Source organism: Myxocyprinus asiaticus, chromosome 17 (assembly GCF_019703515.2).
Source record: "Myxocyprinus asiaticus isolate MX2 ecotype Aquarium Trade chromosome 17, UBuf_Myxa_2, whole genome shotgun sequence".
NCBI classification, from domain to species: Eukaryota; Metazoa; Chordata; class Actinopteri; order Cypriniformes; family Catostomidae; genus Myxocyprinus; species Myxocyprinus asiaticus.
Genome location: NC_059360.1, coordinates 48,504,200 through 48,526,838, shown reverse-complemented (window position 1 = coordinate 48,526,838; position 22,639 = coordinate 48,504,200). Strand labels below are relative to the sequence as shown.

Sequence of the window (22,639 nt, the reverse complement as noted above, 5' to 3'; positions counted from 1 at the left end):
AGAGCAACTAATGTAGTCCGACAAACAAATGACTCTTATGAACTGATTCGTTTTAGCAAAACAAAACAGACAGAGCAACCAATGTAGTCCGACAAACAAATGACTCTTATGAACTGATTCTTTTTAGTGAATCAAAACAGACAGAGCAACCAATGTAGTCTGACAAATTATTCTTATGAACCGATTCATTTTAGTACATCAAAACAGACAGAGCAACCAATGTAGCCGACAAACAAATGACTCTTATGAACTGATTCATTTTAGTGAATCAAAACAGACAGTGCAAACATTGTAGTTTAACAAACAAATTACTCTTATGAACTGATTCCTTATAGCGAATCATAACAGACAGAGCAACCAATGTAGTCCGACAAACAAATGACTCTTATGAACCGATTCATTTTAGTACATAAAATCAGACAGAGGAACCAATGTAGTCTGACAAACAAATGACTCATATGAACTGATTACTTTTAGCGAATCAAAACAGACAGAGCAACCAATGTAGTCTGACAAACAAATGACTCTTATGAACCGATTCCTTCTAGCGAATCATAACAGACAGAGCAACCAATGTAGTCTGACAAACAAATGACTCTTATGAACTGATTCCTTTTAGCGAATCAAAACAGACAGAGCAACCAATGTAGACCGACAAACAAATGAGTCTTATGAACCGATTCATTTTAGTACATCAAAACAGACAGAGCAACCAATGTAGTCTGACAAACAAATGACTCTTATGAACTGATTCAGTTTCTTTGTAATAAATATTCATTTATAAAAAAGATTAGAAAAATTAAAACATCACATTTGGCAAGTAGCTTGTAAACGAGATTGAAGTGGTTGGTCCAAATCATGTAAACATCTTAATCTAATTATTGCTTATACTCTGATTATTGCAATAGTCAAGAGTATTGGTGTACATGTAAACATAGCCATTGTTTACTCAGCCCTGTGTTGTTATAACTCTACATGACTTTCTTTTTCTGAACACAAAGGGAGAAATTATGAAAAAATGTCGTGCTCAGTGATGTCATACAGTGGCAGTTTATGGTGACCACCTCTTCAGGATTCAAAAGAATACAAAAGTATAATTCAGAAGTCTAATAATTTATTCTATGAGAGTCATGATTGTTATGAAAGCATACGATAAGATTTGGTGAAGATTTAGTGAAAAGACTGGTTCCGGAAACCATTACCGAACAGTTTGTGCAGTGTGGCAGGGCGTATTATTCTGCTGAAAGAGGCCACTGCCATCAGGAAATACCATTGCCATGAAGGGGTGTACCTGGACTGCAACAATGTATAGGTAAGTGGTATGTGTCAAATTGAAGTCCACATGAATGGCCGGACCCAGGGTTTCCCAGCAGAACATTGCCCAGAGCATCACACTCCCTCCACCAGCTTGTTGTCTTCCCACAGTGCATCCTGGTGCCATCACTTCCACAGGTAAATGGCGCACATGTACACGGCCATCCACGTGATGTGAAAGAAAACTGGACTCATCGGACCAGGCAACCTTCTTTCACTGCTCCAAGGTCCAGGTCCGACACTCGCGTGCCCAATGTAGGCACTTTCCACGGTGGACAGGGGTCATCATGGGCACTCTGACCGGTCTGGCCATAACAATTTGGCCCTTGTCAAAGTCGCTCAGGTCTTTACTTCACTCAGCACATTGACTACGAGAACTGATTGTTCGCTTACCATCTAATCAGCCCAGACCTTGACATGTGGCCTTTTTAGGAGATGATCAACGTTATTTGCTTCACCTGTGAATGGTCATAATATTTTGGCTCATCAGTGTACTATATATATATATATATATATACAGTATATATATATGAATATTGTCTCATCGGCTACCCACTGCCGCCTCAACTCACATGCATCTGAGGAGGCAATGGCCACAGGCTCACCAAAACTGGGCAGTTAAAGACTGAAAAAACATCACCTGGTCTGACAAATCTGGATTTCTGCTGAGGTACACAAATGGTCGGCCCACTGCAGCCTCAGTTTTCTGTTCTTGGCTGTCAGAAGTGGAACCCAGCGTGGTCTTCTGCTGTTGTAGCCCGTCCGCCTCAAGGTTCAACATGTTGTGTGTTCTGAGATGCTATTCTGCTCACAACAATTGCACAGAGGGGTTATCTGAGTTACCGTAGCCTTTCTGTCAGCTCGAACCAGTCTGGCCATTCTCCATTGACCTCTCTTATCAACAAGGCATTTTCGCCCACAGAACTGCCGCACTCTGGTTGTGTTTTGTTTTTGGCACCATTCTGAGTAAATTCTAGAGACTGTTGTATGTGAAAATCCCAGAAATACTCAAACCAGCCCGTCTGGCACCAACAATCATGCCACGGTCCAAATCACTGAGATCACATTTTTTCCCCATTCTGATGGTTGATGTGAACATTAACTGAAGCTCCTGAACCATATCTGCATGATTTTATACATTGCACCGCTACCACACGATTGGCTGATTAGATAATCTCATGAATATGTTGGTGTACAGGTGTTCCTCATGAAGTGAATAGTGAGTGTACTGTGCATGGCAGATCTTGATACAAGAACTGTGAGCACCCTTGCTGTAAATGAGTGTGATTTTCTTTATTTGACTGCCGTTCATAACATGTACTGTAACTACCATTTGACAATAGCCTTCTCCCCTGCAGTGTAGTTTACATTTCTGTCGCAGAGTGTCGCATATTATTCGGTTGGGCATCAGTCGTTATTTTAGAAAATGCAACTGAAACTTTGACATTTTACTTGAGTATGTAACTAATACTTAAATGTCCTTTTTTTCTCTCTGGACAAGTAACTTTTTTACTTGGACAAGTGAATGACCAATTAACTTGACCAAAGAAAAAGCACAAAACAATACTTAAGGAATAGGTTGAAAAGTAGATATAACTTTCGTAGCCATATCACCCAGCCCAAGTCTAAGCTAGTTTTAGAGGGGTTTTGGGCATTTGACAGCTGGTCAAACAATCTTAGGCTTAGTAGGGGTAGTTGACAAATCACTCTTCTAAAAACCCATTAGAAACCCATGGAGAATCTGGATTGGCCTACAGATTGACATCATGAATGAAGAAATAGCTGTAGGTTTTAGTTCAGTAATATGAGCTGTGTTACTGCATCCTCAACATACAGATTAAACAAATATCTCTATGGTTTATGAATCTTACTGTTGTATAAAGGTCCTAATAATGCTGATTGTGGGTTTCAGATAATTCCTGTACCAGTTGCCTCTGTGGTCAGAAAGGTATTGTAAATTATACAACACTTTTAAAATACAATCAACTGTTATTTTTAACTTTATTAAAATAAATTCATAAATAGTCTTTTGTTATCCTGTCAACTGTTTTGTTGTATTGACCTCCTCATTTATGATTTGATAATTATTTTGTATTGTGTGTTGTTATATTTTCTTGAGGTTGTTTGGAAATTCCTACTGTTGATCCTGGGAAGAGATGTGAAAACGCTACATATAACGCATCTGTGTGCAGCGGTAAATATGAATGTTACATTTCTTATTAAGTAACTACTAAAATATCCCTCTGGTGACATTGTCATGCAAGGTCCTCTCGGTGCAAACAGTTGGCCGCAATGGCTAAAAAACGTTGATCCTCGTTTATCTTTGAACTTTCCTCGTGTTAATTCAGAGACCACCAGAGACCAAATTTTAACATATAAATCTTCAGTCCAAATGTCCATTTCTAAACTACCCAAATAAATAAAATCCAACCCTCATTTATTGCTGTGTGTTGAAGGGAAAAATGGAAACATGTATGTTCTAATTGTAAATGGGAACAAAACAACATGTGTGAACTGCATTAATCAATCTAAGATGACATCCACTACTCCAGTGAAACCATCTCAGACAACATCCACTGCTGATAAAACATATGAAACATCCACTACTCCAGTGAAACCATCTCAGACAACATCCACTGCTACAGAGTCAACAACCAATGCAGAATATAAAGGGTTTCCAATTGATGAAACTCTCAATATAGCTATAAATAAAGATGACCCGAATCCCTCAAAAGCATCGTAAGTGTGCTATGCTGTAACCAGTGATTAAACAGTTGCTCGTTTTTAACAAACTCTTCTGCAGAATAGCATGTGATTTAAACCATTTTTCAGAGATGCCTTGGACAATCTGGAAAACCTGACATACTTGATGGAAAAAGAAAATAAAAGCAGTGTGGCGGCTGTCATTGGAGATGTTAAAGGTCTTGTGTTCAGACAAGACAAGAACAAAGAAACACAAGACATCAACATCTACTACTCATCAAATCAGGACTCTATGATTGTAAGGACTGAGAAACATTGAAACGATGTCACTGTGCAGTTTGATTTTTAATAAGTCATTAATCTTGATCTTTTACACAGGTTGGGAATAAATCTATCCAGGAGGTGAACTTTCCCTGGTCTGTGAAAATTTCCAAGGAGGCGTTTGATAAATCCCGTTTGGAAAACAATGGAAGTGCATTTGTTGGAGTTCTACGGTTCAAGAACATGGGAAACAATGTACTCTTACACATTTACACATTATACATTTCTTTGTTCGACATTATAAGCAATGTTAAAGGAATAGATTGTCCAAATAAAATGACAACTCTGTCATTATTCACTCACTCTTATGTCATTTCAATCCTGTATGCTGTTATTTAGTATGGGGAAAACAAAAGGAGAATGCCTCAAATGCAAAGAAATGTCTCCTTTTGTGAAAAAACAACAAATAATAACAGAACTTAAATTTTTGTGCGAACTATTCCCTTAACATATTTCTTGACCTGTCTTGTCATGTTTGAACTTGATTAATTATTCATTAAACTGTTTCTGATTAAGGATGGAAACCAAATGATTTTAAACAATGAGGTTTACGGTATAACGATGGGTGCCAATATCTCCAATCTTACCAACAACATTGAACTTTTCTTCAAACCATCAAAGAAACTGGTAATGAAGGTTTTGTTGAAAAGCATACATTTTTATAATGACCAGACACTGTGACAAAATAAAAAATAAAACATGTTCTTGCAGGATGGTAACGTATCCTGCAATTCCTGGAATGGGAGAGGTAAACACATTTACAGCTGCTTTCCACAATTCACTTAAATCCAATTTCTCTCTCTCACCATTCTTTTCTTGTCTTTGAAGGAAAACTGGAATGGACCAGATTTGGCTGTAACACCACAATGATCAACAAGGACACCATAAAGTGCTCATGTTCACATCTGACTTTCTTTGCAATACTTATGGTGAGAAGTCTTCTGATAGGACAGTTGTATTGGCAGCTCATTAGAGTCATTTATCATTACTGTATGTTGTTGATTCACTTAAAAGAACTGACTTAGAAGAGTAATTTGTACATGAACAGGACCTTAAGTGGTTGTGCTGTATCTTGTTGATTCACTAAAAAGAATTGGCTCAAAAGAGTAATTTGTTCAGCTATTGGACAACACTGGTGGCGCTGTATGTTGTTGATTCAATAAAAATAATTGACTGAATAGATTAATTTGTTCAGGTATTGGACAACACTGGCAGCGCTGTGTCTCCATGGATCGCCACCTTACCGAGGTGGAAGGGTTTGAGTGCCCCAGTGTCCCTGGGAGCTGTGTTGTCTTGAGCACTAGCTCCTGGTAGCCCCCCAGGTGAGCTAGCAGGTGAGTGCCTGGTTGCCTGGTGCCTGGACTTAGGCTACAGAAACTGGCTTTTGGTACATGGAATGTGACCCCACTGGTGTGGATGTAGCCGGAATTGGTGCGTTAGGTTAAGCGATACCTGCTAGATAAATTTGGCCCCACATCAATGCACAGTTTTAGCTCTGGAACCATACTCCTGGATAAGGGTTGGACTCTCTCCTTCTCTGGAGTCCCCCAGGGTGAGTGGCGCAAATTTGGAGTTTAGCCAAAGTTGTTTAGAAGACAAGAGGGTGGCATCAGTGTGACTTCGTGTTGCAGGGGGAAGGCTCTAGCTGTGGTCTGTGCTTATGCACCGAATCGCAGTTCAGAGTATCTGGCCTTCTTGGAGACCCAGAGTGGTGCCCTGGACCCCACCTGGGGAGTCCATAGTTTTGCTGGACAACTTCAATGCCCATGTTGGTGACGATGGAGAAATCTGGAGGTGAGTGATTGGGAGGAACAGCCTTCCCAATCTGAACCTGAGCAGTGTTTTGTTTTTGGACTTTTGTGCTAGTCATGAATTGGCCATAGCAAACACCATTTTAAACAAAAGGTTATTCATAAGTGTACTAGGTACCAGAGCACCTTAGTCCAAAGGTCAATGATCAACTTTATTGTTGTATCATCAGATCTGCAGCCATATGTTTTGGACATTCGAGTAAAGAGAGGAGCAGAGCTGCCAACTGATCACCACCTGCTGGTGAGTTGAATTAGATGGTGGGGGAGGCTGCCGGACAGACCTGGCAAAACTAAGTGAATTGTGAGGGTGAACTGGGAACGTCTGGTGGAGCCTTCTGTCCAGAAGATCTTTAACTACCATCTCTAAAGGAGCTTTTCCCACATCCCTAGGGGGGCTGAGGACATAGAGTCCGAATGGGCCCTGTTTAAAGCCTTCATCGTGGAAGCAGCTGCTTGGAGCTGTGGCTTGAATGTTGTTGGTGCCTGTCATGGCGGCAACCCAAGAATCCACTGGTGGACACCAGTAGTGAAGGAAGCTGTCAGGCTGAAGAAGGAGGCCTTTCAGAATTAGTTAGCCTGTGGGACTCCTGATTCAGCTGATAGGTACCGGTAGGCCAGAAGGAACGTGGCAGCGGTGGTTGCAGAAGCAAAAACTCGTTACACGGTTGTGTAAGAAGATTGGGGAGAACAAGAACTTTAGGTCGGCCTCAAAGAGGTTCTGGAAAACTGTCAGACGGCTTAGGCAGTGGAGGCAGGGCTTTGTCCAGACTGTAGTTTGCCAGGATGGTGAACTGCTAGCCTGGCGATGTATTCGGCAGTGGAAGGAGCACTTTGAGGAACTACTGAACCAGACTGACATGTCCTCTGTGGAGGAGGCAGGGACGTAGGACTTGGCCAATTTCTCTGGCTGAGGTCACAGCGGTAGTAAAAAAGCTCCAAAGTGGCAAGGCACCAGGAGTGGATGAGATTCGCCTTGAGATGCTGAAGCCCCTGGATGTTGTTGGGCTGTCATGGCTGACACACCTTTTAGCATTGCATGGAAGTCAGGGACAGTGCCTGGGGATTTGAAAACAGGTGTGGTGGTTCCCATTTTTAAAAAGGGGGACTGGAGGGTCTGTTATAATTATCGAGAGATCACACTTCTCAGCCTTTCTGGGAAAGCCTATCCCAGGGTGCTGTAAGGAAGACGCCGACAAATTGTCAAACCTCAGCTAGAGGAGGAGTAATGCTGATTCCGTCCTGGTCTTAGAACAGTAGATCAGCTCTTTACCTTGGAAAGGATCCTAGATGGGGCATGAGAGTTTGCTTATCCAGTCTACATGTGTTTTTTGGACTTGGAGATGGCTTATAGGCAGATATTCCATCACAGCACAGTAGTATTGACTTTATAAATTTATTTACTGATAAAATTGAAATCATCAGATACAAAATTGGAATTATGCAACCATCTGCAATAGCACCTCTGAAGACAGTGTATCATATTATTCCTCATGAGCAACAATCCTTTGCTGACATAGGACAGGAAGAGCTAAACAAACTTATCAAAACATCAAAATCAACAACATGTACGTTAGATTCAATACTGAACAAGCTTTTAAAAGAGGTGTTTCCTGTAATCTCAGAACCTCTTCTTAATAGTATTAACTCCTCATTATCCTTAGGGCATGTCCCAAGATAATTTAAGATAGCAGTTATTAAACCGCTTATCAAAAAACCACAGCTTGATCCTGGAGAGTTGGCTAATTATAGACCAATCTCAAATCTCCTATTTATTTTGAAACAGTTGCCTCCACGTCTAAGACTGTCAATCTGCGCATCTTATCATGTGGCTTGTTGAGTGCATTACCGCGGAGACTTAGCACGTGTGGAAGCTTTACGCTATTCTGTGTTGTGAAAAGTGCTATACAAATAAAAAGGACTTGACTTGACTTGACTAATGACCGTATCCCCCAGGGTGTCTTGTGGGAGATTCTAAGGGAGTATGGGGTACCAGGGCCGTAAATGCGTGCCATCCGGTCCCTGTATAACTGATGCGAGAGCTGTGTCTGCATTCTCAGCAGTAAGTCAAGCTTTTTCCCAATGGGTGCTGGACTCCGCCAAGGCTGTCCCTTGTCACATATCCTGATTGTGATACTCATGAAAAGGACTGCAAGGTGCAGCCGAGGAGTGTGTCCAGTTTGGGGGTCTCAGGGTTGCATCTCTGCTGTTTGTGGATGATGTTGTCCTGATGGTGTCATCAGGCTGTGACCTCCGGCATGCACTGCAGCACTGCGTTTGCGGCTGTGTGTGAAGTGGTTGGGATGAGAATAAGCACCTCCAAATCTGAAGCCATGGTTCTTTATCGGAAAAGGGTGGATTGTCCCCTCCAGGTAGGGAGTGAGCTGTTTCCCCAAGTGGAGGAGTTTAAGTAGCCATGGATGGATGTAGATGAATGGATGTAGATGGATGGATGGATGGATGCCTGCCTGCCTGCCTGCCTGCCAGCAGCCATATCACCCTGTAGCTCAAGACTGGTTGCCTACTGAAGCTAAGCAGGGCTGAGCCTGGCCAGTACCTGGATGGGAGCCCTCTTGGGAAAACTAAGGTTGCTGCTGGAAGAGGTATTAGGGAGTCCAGCAGGGGGTGCTCACCCTGCAGACTGTGTAGGTCCTAATGCCCCAGTATAGTGCTGGGGACACTATACTGTAAAAAAAGGCACTGTCTTTTGGATGAGACATTAAACCAAGGTCCAGACTCTCTGTGGTCATTAAAAATCCCAGGACACTTCTCGTAAAGAGTAGGGGTGTCCTGGCCATATTCTCCCCATTGGTCCTTATCAATCATGGCTTCCTAATAATCCCCATCCATTAATTGGCTCTATCACTCTACTCTCCTCTCCACCAATAGCTGGTGTGTGGTGAGTGTACTGGCATACTATGGCTGCTGTTGCACCATCCAGGTGGATGCTGCACACTGGTGGTGGTTGAGGAGAATACCCTGTTCACTGTGTAAAGTGCTTTGAGTGTAGTGTCAGAAAAGCGCTATATAAATGTAACGTTCATTCATTCATTCAAGTATCTTGGGGTCTTGTTAATGAGTGAGGGTAAACTAGAGCATGAGCTCGATATGTGGATCATTGCAGCAGCAGCAGTAATGCAGTCGTTGTACCGGACCAGGGTGGTGAAGAGGGAGCTGAGTCTGCGGGCGAAGCTTTCATATTACCACTCAATATACAGTATGTCCCCTCCCTCACCTATGGTCATGAGCTTTGGGTAGTGACAGAAATAATTAAATCACGGATACAAGCGGGCGAAATTAGCTTTCTTTGTAGGGTGGCTGGGTTCACCCTAAGAGATAGAGTGCAGAACTCAGACATCTGAGAGAGGCTCGGATAATAGAGCCGCTGCTCCTCTATGTTGAAAGGAGCCAGTTGAGGTGGTTTGGGCATCTGGTCAGGATTCCTCCTGGATTCCTTCCTAGGGAGGTGTTCTGGGCATGTCCAACTGGGAAAAGACCCCGGGGCAGACCTAGAACACGTAGGAGAGATTATAACTCTCGGCTGGCCTGGGAACGCCTTGGGATCCCCCAGGAAGAGCTAGAGGATGTGGCCGGGAAAAAGACGTATGGGCTGTCCTGCTGAGTCTGCTGCCACGGCAAACCGGACCTGGATGAGCGGAAGAAAATGGATGGATGGATGGCAGTGCTGTATGTTGTTGATTCACTAAATATAATTGACTCAGAAAACTCATTTGTTTCAGAATCAGAATACACTGGTTGTGTTATATGTTGTTGATTCACTAAAAAGAATTGACTCAAAGGAGTCATTTGTTTCAGAATCAGACTACACTGGTTGTGTTATATGTTGTTGATTCACTAAAAAGGTGAAGTCCACACAGTGGACTCAAGATGGTGCCAAGTATGGCTGCTGCGTTGCGAGCTCCGACACAACATGGCAGTGTTTTGTTTGTTTTGTTCACAATTCTTATGTTTTTTGTCTTGGATTTTGTCTGCCTTATTGTCTACGACAGACAAACACTTTTGGACATTGGTTCAGCAATTTCACACCATAAACTGGACTTCAAATTCCTCAATGCCGACCCGCTGTTTACAAACACGCAAGCGGAGCCCTTTGTCTGGGCTGCACGGCCGCAGCTACGCAGGAGGAAAAGGGGAAACAGAGCCGGCGTTCTCATCAGAGTAAGACGTCGCGCAAATCGACCCCCGCTACCCAGTATTCTACTGGCAAATGTTCGGTCTCTGGATAACAAGCTCTGTGAGCTGAAAGCGCAGATCTCTTTCCAACGATTGACGAGGGACGGCTGCATTATCTGCCTTACAGAAACTTGGATGTCTGAGGAGATTCCAGACTCAGCCATTGAACCTGCGGGGTTCTCCGTGCACCGAGCGGACAGAGCGAAAGACCTCTCAGGTAAAAGCAGAGGTGGTGGTGTATGTTTTATGATCAACAAATCCTGGTGTGATCAGAGGAACGTACATTCTATCAAGTCTTTCTGCACTCCTGATCTGGAATTTCTCATGCTTCTGTGTCGACCATTCTGGCTACCGAGGGAATTCACAGTGGTCATTATCACTGCTGTGTACATCCCCTCACAAGCCGACACAGACCGGGCACTCAAGGAACTGTATGGGAGTATAAGTGAGCAGGAAACCGCGCACCCTGAGGCCGCGTTCATTGTGACCGGGGACTTTAATAAAGCCAGTTTCAAATCAGTCGCACCAAAATACCACCAGCACATTAGTTTCACCGCACAAGGGGACCGGGTTTTGGACCATTGCTACTCTCCGTTCCGGGATGGCTACAAATCCCTCCCCCACCCACCATTTGGCAAATCAGACCACTCTTCCATTCTGCTTCTGCCCGCTTACAGGCAGAAACTGAAACAGGAAGCACCCACCCTCAGAACAATCCAGTGCTGATCGGAACAATCAGACTCTATGCTACAAGACTGTTTTGATCACAAGGACTGGGAGATGTTCTGGTCCGCCTCTGATGACGACATCGAGGTTTACGCTGATAGTGTAATATGTTTCATCAAAAAGTGCGTGGAGGACGTTGTTCCGACCAGAACAACACGGATCTATCCGAACCAGAAGCCATGGATAAATAGCGATGTTCGCACGGCACTTAATGTGCGGACCTCCGCTTTTAATTCCGTTATACCCTATCAGAACAGCAAAACGCCAGTACAGGAACAAGATTGAAGGACAGTTTAACACCACCAACTCTAGAAGCATGTGGCAGAGAATTAACATCATCATGGACTTTAAAGGGAATAAAAACTCCGTCATGAACACTGCTGCCTCTCTCCAGGATGAGCTAAATAGTTTTTATGCTCATTTTGAGGGAAATAACACCGCCCTCGCAGAGAGCGCTCTCGTGGCCGAAGTTACAGAGGTTAGTTCACTCTCCGTCTCTGTAGCAGATGTAACCCGATCCTTCCGACGGGTGAATATCCGCAAAGCCGCGGGCCCAGACGGCATTCCGGGCCACGTCATCAGAGCGTGCGCGAACCAGCTGGCTGGTGTTTTTACAGACATTTTCAACCTTTCCCTCTCTTTGTCTGTAGTCCCCACATGCTTTAAAACATCCACCATTGTGCCTGTTCCAAAGCAATCGAAAATAACTTGCTTAAATGACTGGCATCCTGTTGCTCTGACCCCCATCATCAGCAAATGCTTTGAGAGACTAATCAGAGATTACATCTGCTCTGTGCTGCCTCTCTCTCTTGACCCATTGCAGTTTGCTTACCACAACAACCACTCCACTGATGATGCCATTGCATCTACAATACACACTGCTCTCTCCCACCTGGAAAAAAGAACACTTGTGTGAGAATGTTGTTTGTAGACTACAGCTCAGCATTCATAATAATAATTTAATTCAACACCATAGTGCCCTCCAAGCTAGATGAGAAACTCCGGGCTCTGGGCTTAAACAGCTCACTGTGCAGCTGAATCCTGGACTTCCTGTCAAGCAGATGCCAGGTGGTTAGAATAGGCAGCAACATCTCCTCATCACTGACCCTCAACTCTGGAGCCCCACAGGGCTGTGTTCTCAGCCCACTCCTGTATTCCCTGTACACACATGACTGAGTGGCAACACATAACTCCAATGCCATCATTAAGTTTGCTGATGACACGACGGTGGTAGGTCTGATCACTGACAATGATGAAACAGCCTACAGAGAGGAGGTGCACACTCTGACACACTGGTGTCAGGAGCACAACCTCTCCCTCAACGTCAGTAAGACAAAGGAGCTTGTGGTGGACTTCAGAAGAAAAGACAGAGAACACAGTCCCATCACCATCAATGGAGCACCAGTGGAGAGAGTCAGCAGCTTCAAGTTCCTGGGTGTCCACATCACTGAGGAGCTCACATAGTCCATCCGCACTGAAGTCGTTGTGAAGAAGGCTCATCAGCGCCTCTTCTTCCTGAGACGGCTGAGGAAGTTTGGAATGAACCACCACATCCTCACACGGTTCTATACCTGCACTGTAGAGAGCATCCTGACTGGCTGCATCTCCGCCTGGTACGGCAATAGCACAGCCCACAACTGCAAAGCCCTGCAAAGTGAGGTGCGAACTGCCAGACACATCATCGGAGGTGAGCTTCCCTCCCTCCAGGACATATATACCAGGCGGTGTGTGAAAAAAGCTCGGAGGATCATCAGAGACTCCAGCCACCCGAGCCATGGGCTGTTCTCACTGCTACCATCAGGTAGGCAATATCGCAGCATCAGGACCCACACCAGCCGACTCCATGATAGCTTCTTCCCCCAAGCAATCAGACTTTTGAACTCTTGATCTCCCACGATCAAAATACATCAGCACTGCACTTTATTACTCTCACTCTTATATCTCACACCGGACTGTCATAAATTATATTATTATTATATATATTCTCTCTTAACAGCTTACTATCAACCGACAGCCTGAATGTCAATACAGTACAATACAGCCTACTGTACATTCTATATATACTACTATATATACTTTTTTTAAATTTATTTTTTATTGTATAATGTGTATCTATACTGTGCGTATTGTATATTGTACAGTGTGTAATTATGTGTATATTAGACTTTAAATTGTGTTGTGTTAATTTGATGTTATTGTAAATTGGTATATGTCTCATCACTGTCACGACTGCTATATTGATCGGAACTGCACCCAAGAATTTCACACACCATTGCACTTGTGTATATGACTGTGTGACAATAAATGTGATTTGATTTGATTTTGAAAAGAACTGACTCAAAGGAGTCATTTGTTTCAGAATCAGACTACACTGATTGTGTTATATGTTGTTGATTCACTAAAAAGAATTGACTAAAAAGACTCATTTGTTTCAGAATCAAACTACACTGTCTGTGCTGTATGATGTTGATTCACTAAAAAGAACTTACTCAAAAGAGTCATTTGTTCAGGAATCAGACAACTTTTGTGCTGCTTTTTGTTGATTCACTAAAAAGAATTGACTCAAAAGAGTAATTTGTTTCAGAATCAGACTACACTGGTTGTGCTATATGTTGTTGATTCACTAAAAATATCTGACTCAAAAGAGTCATTTGTTCAAGAATTGGACAACAATGTTTGTGCTGTGTGTTGATGATTCCTGCTCCACCAAAACAAATGTGAAGTATAACATGATGAAATATAATTGATAACTTTCCAAACATTATCAGTGGAAGGCAATCTGAAAAGGGTGAAGAATTCTTGCTAACAAACAACATGTGGCTTTAAATATCATCCAACTAATCAAAGTGTCTCCTTGATTCCTTCAGTCTTTGCCAGACTCAAACCTCACAGCACCACATGTGGAGTCTTTGACCTTCATCACCAATATCGGCTGTGGCTTATCCATGTTCTTCCTGGGCATGGGCCTGTTCATGCATTTCCTGTTACGGTACAGTATACGTTTTGAAGTGCAACACATAATCTTACTAATAAAATCCCATAGACTTACATTGAAGAATGGACTCAGGAGTGGGCAAACACCACTCACATTTTCTTTAGAAAAACATAAATCAAGTCTTTAAAGTTAGAGTTTCATAAAGGTGACCAAAAGTGTTTCTTTATTTTCATAGGAAGGCCAAATCAAATCAGGCCACAAAGATATTGATCAATATGTTTGTGGCTTTGTTTCTACTGAATTTATCATTTTTGTGCAATGAGAGTATCGCCAACACTCAAGACAACTCTGCATGCATCGTCATCGCACTGATCATGCATTACTCGATGTTATCAACATTCACCTGGTTCTTCATTCAAGCCCTTCACATGTACTTATGGCTCATCAGACAGAACGTCACCACCAAAAACTACATGAGAAAAATCAACGTGGCAGGATGGGGTGAGATATAGTCCAGTTAGTCAAATTATTTACATGGACCACAGTCACTGCAAACACTGACATGTTCACCATTTACTTACTTTGCGTCAGCCACTAAGAACACATTAGCAATAGCCAAGCAGCCACCTGGAAACACCCTAACGACCACGTAGAACACCTTTGCAACTTACTAGCAACAACCTCAACTATGACGTTTCAAAACGTCATGGTTACTGGTGTAACCTCTGTTCCCTGATGGAGGGAACGAGACATTGGTGTCGATGTAGTGACACTAGGGGTCACTCTTGGGAGCCCGAGACACCTCTGGTCTTTGATAAAAGGCCAATGAAAATTGGTGAGTAGTACACTATATTGCCAGAAGTATTCACTCACCCATCCAAATAATTGAATTCAGGTGTTCCAATCACTTCCATGGCCACAGGTGTATAAAATGAAGCACCTAGACATGCAGACTGCTTCTACAAACATTTGTGAAAGAATGGGCCGCTCTCAGGGGTTCAGTGAATTCCAGCGTGGTACTGTAATAGGATGCCACCTGTGCAACAAGTCCAGTCGTGAAATTTCCTCGCTACTAAATATTCCACAGTCAACTGTCAGTGGTATTATAACAAAGTGGAAGCGATTGGGAATGACAGCAACTCAGCCACGAAGTGGTAGACCACATAAAGCGGATGCTGAGGCGCATAGTGCGCAGAGGTCGCCAACTTTCTGCAGAGTCAATCGCTACAGACCTCTAAAGTTCAATGCTCAAGAACAGTGCGTAGAGAGCTTCATGGAATGGGTTTCCATGGCCGAGCAGCTGCATCCAAGCCATACATCATCAAGTGCAATGCAAAGCGTCGGATGCAGTGGTGTAAAGCACGCTGCCACTGGATTCTAGAGCAGTGGAGACGCATTCTCTGGAGTGATGAATCACGCTTCTCCATCTGGCAATCTGATGGACGAGTCTGGGTTTGGCGGTTGCCAGGAGAACGGTACTTGTCTGACTGCATTGTGCCAACTGTGAAGTTTGGTGGAGGAGGGATTATGGTGTGGGGTTGTTTTTCAGGAGCTGGGCTTGGCCCCTTAGTTCCAGTGAAAGGAATTCTGAATGTTCCAGATTTTGGACAATTCCATGCTCCCAACTTTGTGGGAACAGTTTGGGGATGGCCCCTTCCTGTTCCAACATGACTGCGCACCAGTGCACAAAGCAAGGTCCATAAAGACATGGATGAGCGAGTTTGGTGTGGAAGAACTTGACTGGCCTGCACAGAGTCCTGACCTCAACCCGATAGAGCACCTTTGGGATGAATTTGAGCGAAGACCGTGAGCCAGGCCTTCTCGTCCAACATCAGTGTCTGACCTCACAAATGTGCTTCTGGAAGAATGGTCAAAAATTCCCATAAACACACTCCTAAACCTTGTGGAAAGCCTTCCCAGAATAGTTGAAGCTGTTATAGCTGCAAAGGGTGGGCCGACGTCATATTAAACCCTATGAATTAAGAATGGGATGTCACTTAAGTTCATATGCGTCTAAAGGCAGGTGAGCGAATACTTTTGGCAATATAGTGTATTTGCATGCCACTCCCCCAAACATACAGGTATAAAAGGAGCTGGTATGCAACCACTCATTCAGGTTTTATGCTGAGGAGCCGATATAAGGTCCGGCCATTTCAGCGGGTAGTTCAGCGTTGTGGCAGGAGGGACCAACGTCTCATTCCCTCCATCAGGGAACGGAGGTTACACCAGTAACCATGACGTTCCCCATCTGTCACTCACTCGACGTTGGTGTCGATGTAGTGACACTAGGGGTCCCTATACAAAACGCCACAAGGCTGAACTGTGTTACATGAACTGGAGGTGTGTGGTGGGCAGACTTGCTGTGTGCCTCATAGCCAGCACACCAGGTCGACACGTAACCTCCCCCAACACAGTTATGAGTGTCGAACGGCCCTTTTTGGGGACAAGTCGACTACCTAGAGATAGAGACAGGCTTAACCCAGTCGTGGCCTCTTCCCCTTCTCTTTTTCCACTCCCTAAAAAAGAAGGGGGATTATCCGACTGGGCTGCCAGGTCTAGTCGGGGGGTGTCCCTCCCAAGGGGAGGACACCGCGGAGACCACACCTCGCCCCAAGAGAGGGGGGATATTTAAGTGGAAGAATATATCACATGGTCTTTCCAACCATGTGGAGAGCCTTCAAGGTAGATCCTGCCCAATGGGGGAGGAGTTACTACAACATGGAGACTGGGGCAGAGGGGCTCTGCCCAAGGAAGACGCAGTTTGCCAGCAGGGAAATGAATTAGTGGAAGATATAGATCGCATGGGGTTAGCCTTACAGGGAACCGCCACATGCGGAGCACCTACCCCAGAACCGGACTCTTAGTTAGCGCGTGTACTGGGCCGGCAGCGAGTCTCTCCGAAAACTCGACTGCCACAGGGCTCAGAGGAAGTCAACCAGGGAACAACTCTTGTGAACACTACTGGGAATTAACGGCGCACGTCTTCAGCTCAAAAGGAGGTGGAAGGTGCTATGTGCAAGTGATACACCCGGCTGGCTATCCCGGGCTTATCTGCTTGTTGCGTGCCACTACCTGGGATGAAACCGGTTCCATATGGAGGTTGTAGAACCTTGCAAAGGTGTTGGGTGTTGCCCAGCCCGCTGCTCTGCAAATGTCTGTTAGAGAGGCACCTCTGGCCAGGGCCCAAGAAGCCGCTACACCACGGGTAGAATGGGCTCGTAGCCCTACCGGAGGCGGCATGTTTTGGGCGAGATATGCCATAGTTATGGCGTCAATGAGCCAGTGGGCGATCCTCTGCTTGGAGACAGCACTTCCTTTCCGCTGTGCACCAAAGCAGACAAAGAGCTGCTCAGAGAATCTAAAGTTCTGTGTGCGATCCAAATAGATGCGTAAAGCACGCACCGGATACAGCAATGACAGGGCTGGGTCCGCCTCCTCCTGGGGCAGTGCTTGCAGGTTCACCACCTGGTTCCTAAAAGGAGTGGTGGGAACCTTGGGCACATAGCCCGGTCGGGGTCTCAGGATCACGTGAGAATAGTCCGGACCGAACTCCAGGCACGTTTCACTGACAGAGAATGCTTGCAGGTCACCTACCCTCTTGATGGAAGTGAGCACAGTCAGGAGGGCAGTCTTCAAGGAGAGTGCCTTAAGCTTGGCTGACTGCAAAGCTCAAAGGGGGCTCTCTGTAGACCCTGAAAAACTACAGAGGTCCAATGAGGGAACGAGGCACGGCCTGGAGGGATTCAGCCTCCTGGTGCCTCTTAGGAACCTGATGATCAGATCATGCTTCCGTAAGGACTTACCATCGACTGCGTCGTGGTGTGCTGCTATGGCAGCAATGTACACCTTCAAGGTGGTAGGGGACAGCCTCCCTTCCAACCTCTCTTGCAGGAAGGAAAGCACTGATCTGACTGCGCATCTCTGGGGGTCTTCCCAATGGGAAGAACACCACTTAGCGAACAGACGCCACTTAAAGGCATACAGCGCCTCGTAGAGGGAGCCCTAACCTGAGTGAACGTGTCTACCATCGCAGGTGGGAGATAACTTAGGTCTTCTGCGTCCCGTCCAGGGGCCAGACATGGAGATTCCACGGTGCCCCTTCCCTAGCAGCATTTTCGTCTTTCACCAAGGTGAAGTGGACACCGCTGAACCTGGGCGGATGCCCGGCGAAGTGAATCGCGCAGCCGAGTCGGAGGGTCCGGACCAGCCCTCGTGACAGACTGGAAGGCGCAAGCAATGCGTCCAAGTTCCGCGCAAGGGGGACCAAAGGGACACGTCATCGGATGTACCGGCAGGTGGGCCTCGCGGCGGGGTGGAGCTCGAGGTGCCACACCACGTCGTGCTAAGTCTGAGGACATCGAAGCACTTACCTGGCTCCTTGTGACCACCCCTGGAACAGCCTGGGACGGGAGAGGAAGAGGCCTGTCCTCGTGACCCGTGGAGACTGTCACATCGGGGGCGGATTTGTGCCACATCTGGGTGCTCAGGACGGGAGACCGGCGCTGGAGCGCCAACCTGCCAAATGGAGTGGTGGATGGTGGTCGTGATGCCAGCCGTACACACCGGATACGTGACCCAGGGAACAAGGAAACCACTCTTGCTGAGCTCTTGAGTACTGCAGCCACTTGGGCATGCAGCGCAATTAAATGCAAAAGGTAACAAAAAGATGAAGATCTGCTTACCAGCTCCAGAGCAGCGGGTTTCGTTGTCCCTGGGTCGCCCTTCTCAAGGGCGCTTTGAAGCCTTTCATGGGTTCTGGACGGCCGTGAGACGGGTGGCGTCTGCTTCCTGCGGTGGGCTCCACGCCGGGGCCAGGCCGAAGGGGCGGGCTGCGGCGGAGCCGGTGCAGTCACCGCAGGGGGACGCCCTTGGCGATGAGTAGATGGGGTGCAGGATCATGAGCCGCGCCGGGGCAGGATATGCCGGCTAGCATCCATCTACTGCTCTACGATCGAGAACTGCTGGGCAAAGTCCTCGACGGTGTTGCCAAATAGGCCCGCCTGGGAAATGGGGGCAGCAAGGAATTGTGTCTTGTCGGCCTCACCTATCTCGACCAGGTTGAGCCAAAGTTGGCGCTCCTGGACCACTAGTGTGGCCATTGTCCACCCAAGAGACCGCGCCGTGACCTCCGTCGCTCGGAGAGCGAGGTCGGTCGCCAAGCGCAGTTCCTGCATCAATCCCGGGGCAGAACTACCCTCATGCAGTTTCTTTAGCGCCTTGGCGGACTTGCAGGAGAGCCATGGCGTGCAGGGCGGAGGCGGCTTGTCCAGCGGCGCCGTAGGCTTTGACCGTCAGAGACGACGTAAACCTACAGGCCTTGGACGGGGGCTTTGGGCACCCACGCCAGGTGGCGGCGCTCTGCGGGCATAGGTGCACCGCGAGCGCCTTTATCCACTGGGGGATTGCCGAATAACCCTTGGCCGCCCCACCATCGAGGGTAGTGAGAGCGGGGAAGCTGAAAAGATCGGGACCGGGCAGTAAAAAGTGCCTCCCGCGACCTTGTCAGCTCTTCATGCACTTCCGGGAAGAAAGGAACGGGGCGGGGCATGGCTTTGAGCGGTGCCGCAAGCCCAGGAACCAATCACCGAGCCGCGAGGGTTCAGGGAAGAGCGGTGAAATCCACTCTAACCGACACTCGCGGCTGCCCGGGAAAGCATGTCGTCATCTCCGTGTCAGCCTGTGACTGGGCGATCGACCCCGAAGGGAGGAGCCCAGCTGAGGCTTCCGACTGGACGAGCCCGCTCTCCGATGCTGCGCTCGAGAGCTCATCACTTTCGTGGGCTCCGAATAAGAGGTCGAACTCGCCGTGAGACGAGCCGGCGGACTCACCCGGAAGCCCGATCGGGGCAGACGAGCGTGCTGGGGAATGGGAGGTCCGCGGGGGGATACCCGGCGGAGGCGGTCGCATTGGGGTCCCCAAATTGCCCCCAGTGCTAGCCGCGCTGGCCTCAAACCCGTGGGTAAAAGGACCGAGGCGGGAGCCTCTGGGGTGGCTCGCTTTCTTATGAAGGCGAGCCGTGACCGCAACGTTGCCATGGACATATTCTCACAATGAGAACATGACCATCCACGAACGCTGTCTCCGCATGAGCAGAGCCCAGACACGAAAGACAGTGATCGTGACCGTTAGAAGGTGAGAGATAACGAACACAACCAGGAATAACACACAATCAGAAAAGCATCTTTAAAAAGATGCGTCTTTAAAAAGACGTTCCGTGTGTGCGCTCTTTTAGAGAAATATATACTCTTTTAGAGGGGAAAAATGCTCTTTCAGAAAATATACTCTCTAGTTTTTCTGCCGAAGCGCCCAGGGGCGTTCTCTGCAATGCACCAGTGCAGAGGAGGGAGAAGCCGCTGAAATGCGCCGTCAGATCCAGCAGAGGTGAATGAACAGTAGTATTCAGCTCAGTGAGCATGACCGTTCGGCTCCGAAGAGAAAATCTGAATGAGTGGTTGCATACCAGCTGCTTTTATACCCGTATGTTCGGGGGAGTGGCATGCAAATACCACTCGCCAATTTTCATTGGCCTTTTATCAAAGACCAGAGGTGTATCGGGCTCCCAAGAGTGACCCCAAGTGTCACTACATCGACACCAACGTCGAGTGAGTGACAGATAGGGAACTGCCTCTTATCTCAGCGCAATGTCTAAACTCAGTTTGTGCATTTGCAGTTTTCACCAGCAGGTGGTAATAAAGATCATGTCCAAATTATGAAAGGACAGAACATCAAATAATGTCCTTGACGATCGCTGTTGAAGCCGTTTGTTGAAACAAAAAATTATGAGATTTGTGTTAAACTTTCTAGAGATTATTATCAATATTTTTATTGTTGTGTTTCTATGAATTATTATTCTTGTATATTTACAATTGTATTTATGATTTAATTTTGACTAATATTTTTAAACCTGTTGTTGTAAAATTATCACTGTCACTGCAAAAGGGGCCGGTGGAAGAAGGAGAGAGTAAAATGTTTGGATTTAGTATGATTTTTTTTTACCACTTCGTTATTTTGATTATATTTTCATTTTGTTTGAAGTTTAATTAGAATTTAGAAATATTTTTGGTTGAATTTTTTGTGTTGCAATAACTGAATTTAATATTTTAAAATCCAAATCGACCGGTAGAAGTGAAGAGCACACCGATACAATCACTGTTAATACTAGCCATGATTTGTGTCAGTAGATGAAAATGTTTAATAACAATTACTTAATTTAACGGAGCATACATCCAAATTCTGACGAGAATCACATTTTCCATGCGTATAAAAGGAGAGTGTCGCTGTCATAGAAATATGCTTGACATTAATCAAGGACACATTTAATGCAGAAAAGAACATAATTTTCAATTCCTATAATTCATTGCATACAGTCCATTTACACTAACAACTTCTTATTAATGTGCTGTCTTTGTTTATATCATTGGTGCTTGATGGAATGGACTACAGGAATATAATAGGACGCAGACACTGGAAAACTGAACTAGAACCTCAGAATAGAGGTCTTCACGGGTCCAAACATTTGTGCCTGAACACAAAGAGACCTGGAAATGTACTACCCGGACGTGTCTATTATTTGAAAGCTGGGACCCGGACCCGGCCGGGAGACACAGACCCGATCGACACCGATTTCACAGCTGATTGCTATTAACAAGTTAATTTACAAAACTTTGTGTCTTACCTAATGTAACGTTAGTAGCCTTCTCCCCTGTGCCTGGCCATGAAGCATATAATCCATCCTCCTTGCCAAGAAAGTTGGTAAAATACATCCAGGTTTTCTGTGATTCCTCTATTGCTTATTGAAACAGCATAGCTAATCCACTCATTATTTCAGCTTCAAAAGTCCACTTGCTGTCACAGTGACGGATGACAAACGCGACTTGTTTAGAATCAGCTTTGCAGTTTTTTTGTATCTTGCATAAGGTAACTTCGACTGTTTGCCCTTTTGAACTAAACTCAGCAAAAAAAGAAACAACTTCTCACTTTCAACTGCTTTTATTTTCAGCAAACTTAACATGTGTAAATATTTGTATGAACATAAAAATATTCAACAACTAAGACATAAACTGAACAAGTTTCACAGACATGTGACTAACAGAAATGGAATAATGTGTCCCTGAACAATGAGGGGGTCAAAATCAAAAGTAACAGTCAGTATCTGGTGTGGCCACCAGCTGCATTAAGTACTGCAGTGCATCTCCTCCTCATGGAGTGCACCAGATTTGCCAGTTCTTGCTGTGAGATGTTACCCCACTCTTCCACCAAGGCACTTGCAAGTTCCCGGGCATTTCTGGGGGGAATGGCCCTAGCCCTCACCCTCCGATCCAACATGTCAAAGATGTGCTCAATGGGATTGAGATCTGGGCTCTTCGCTGGCCATGGCAGAACACTGACATTCCTGTCTTGCAGGAAATCATGGACAGAACGAGCAGTATGGCTGGTGGCATTGTCATGCTGGAGGGTCATGTCAGGATGAGCCTGCAGGAAGGGTACCACATGAGGGAGGAGGATGTCTTCCCTGTGACGCACAGTGTTGAGATTGCCTCCAATGACAACAAGCTCAGTCTGATGATGTTGTGACACACTGCACCAGACCATGACGGACTCTCCATCTCCAAATTGATCCTGCTCCAGAGTACAGGC

The 22,639-nt window shown here is 45.7% G+C and overlaps 1 protein-coding gene across 9 annotated transcripts in view; it reads left to right on the top strand.

Annotated features, from left to right (window-relative positions):
* LOC127455174 (adhesion G-protein coupled receptor G2-like) overlaps window positions 1–22,639 on the top strand; it is a 61,464-nt gene that overhangs the window by 5,447 nt on the left and 33,378 nt on the right. For 4 of the 9 annotated variants that reach the window (XM_051722831.1, XM_051722835.1, XM_051722826.1 and 1 more), the window contains exons 6-15: window positions 3,227–3,262; window positions 3,434–3,508; window positions 3,771–4,053; window positions 4,147–4,315; window positions 4,396–4,533; window positions 4,855–4,965; window positions 5,050–5,086; window positions 5,167–5,267; window positions 13,934–14,055; window positions 14,237–14,502. In XM_051722831.1, the coding sequence (XP_051578791.1) occupies window positions 3,227–3,262; window positions 3,434–3,508; window positions 3,771–4,053; window positions 4,147–4,315; window positions 4,396–4,533; window positions 4,855–4,965; window positions 5,050–5,086; window positions 5,167–5,267; window positions 13,934–14,055; window positions 14,237–14,502 (1,338 nt within the window). The remainder of the gene's footprint in view (window positions 1–3,226; window positions 3,263–3,433; window positions 3,509–3,770; window positions 4,054–4,146; window positions 4,316–4,395; window positions 4,534–4,854; window positions 4,966–5,049; window positions 5,087–5,166; window positions 5,268–13,933; window positions 14,056–14,236; window positions 14,503–22,639) is intronic. The other 5 variants (XM_051722833.1, XM_051722829.1, XM_051722827.1 and 2 more) reach the window with 5 other exon arrangements.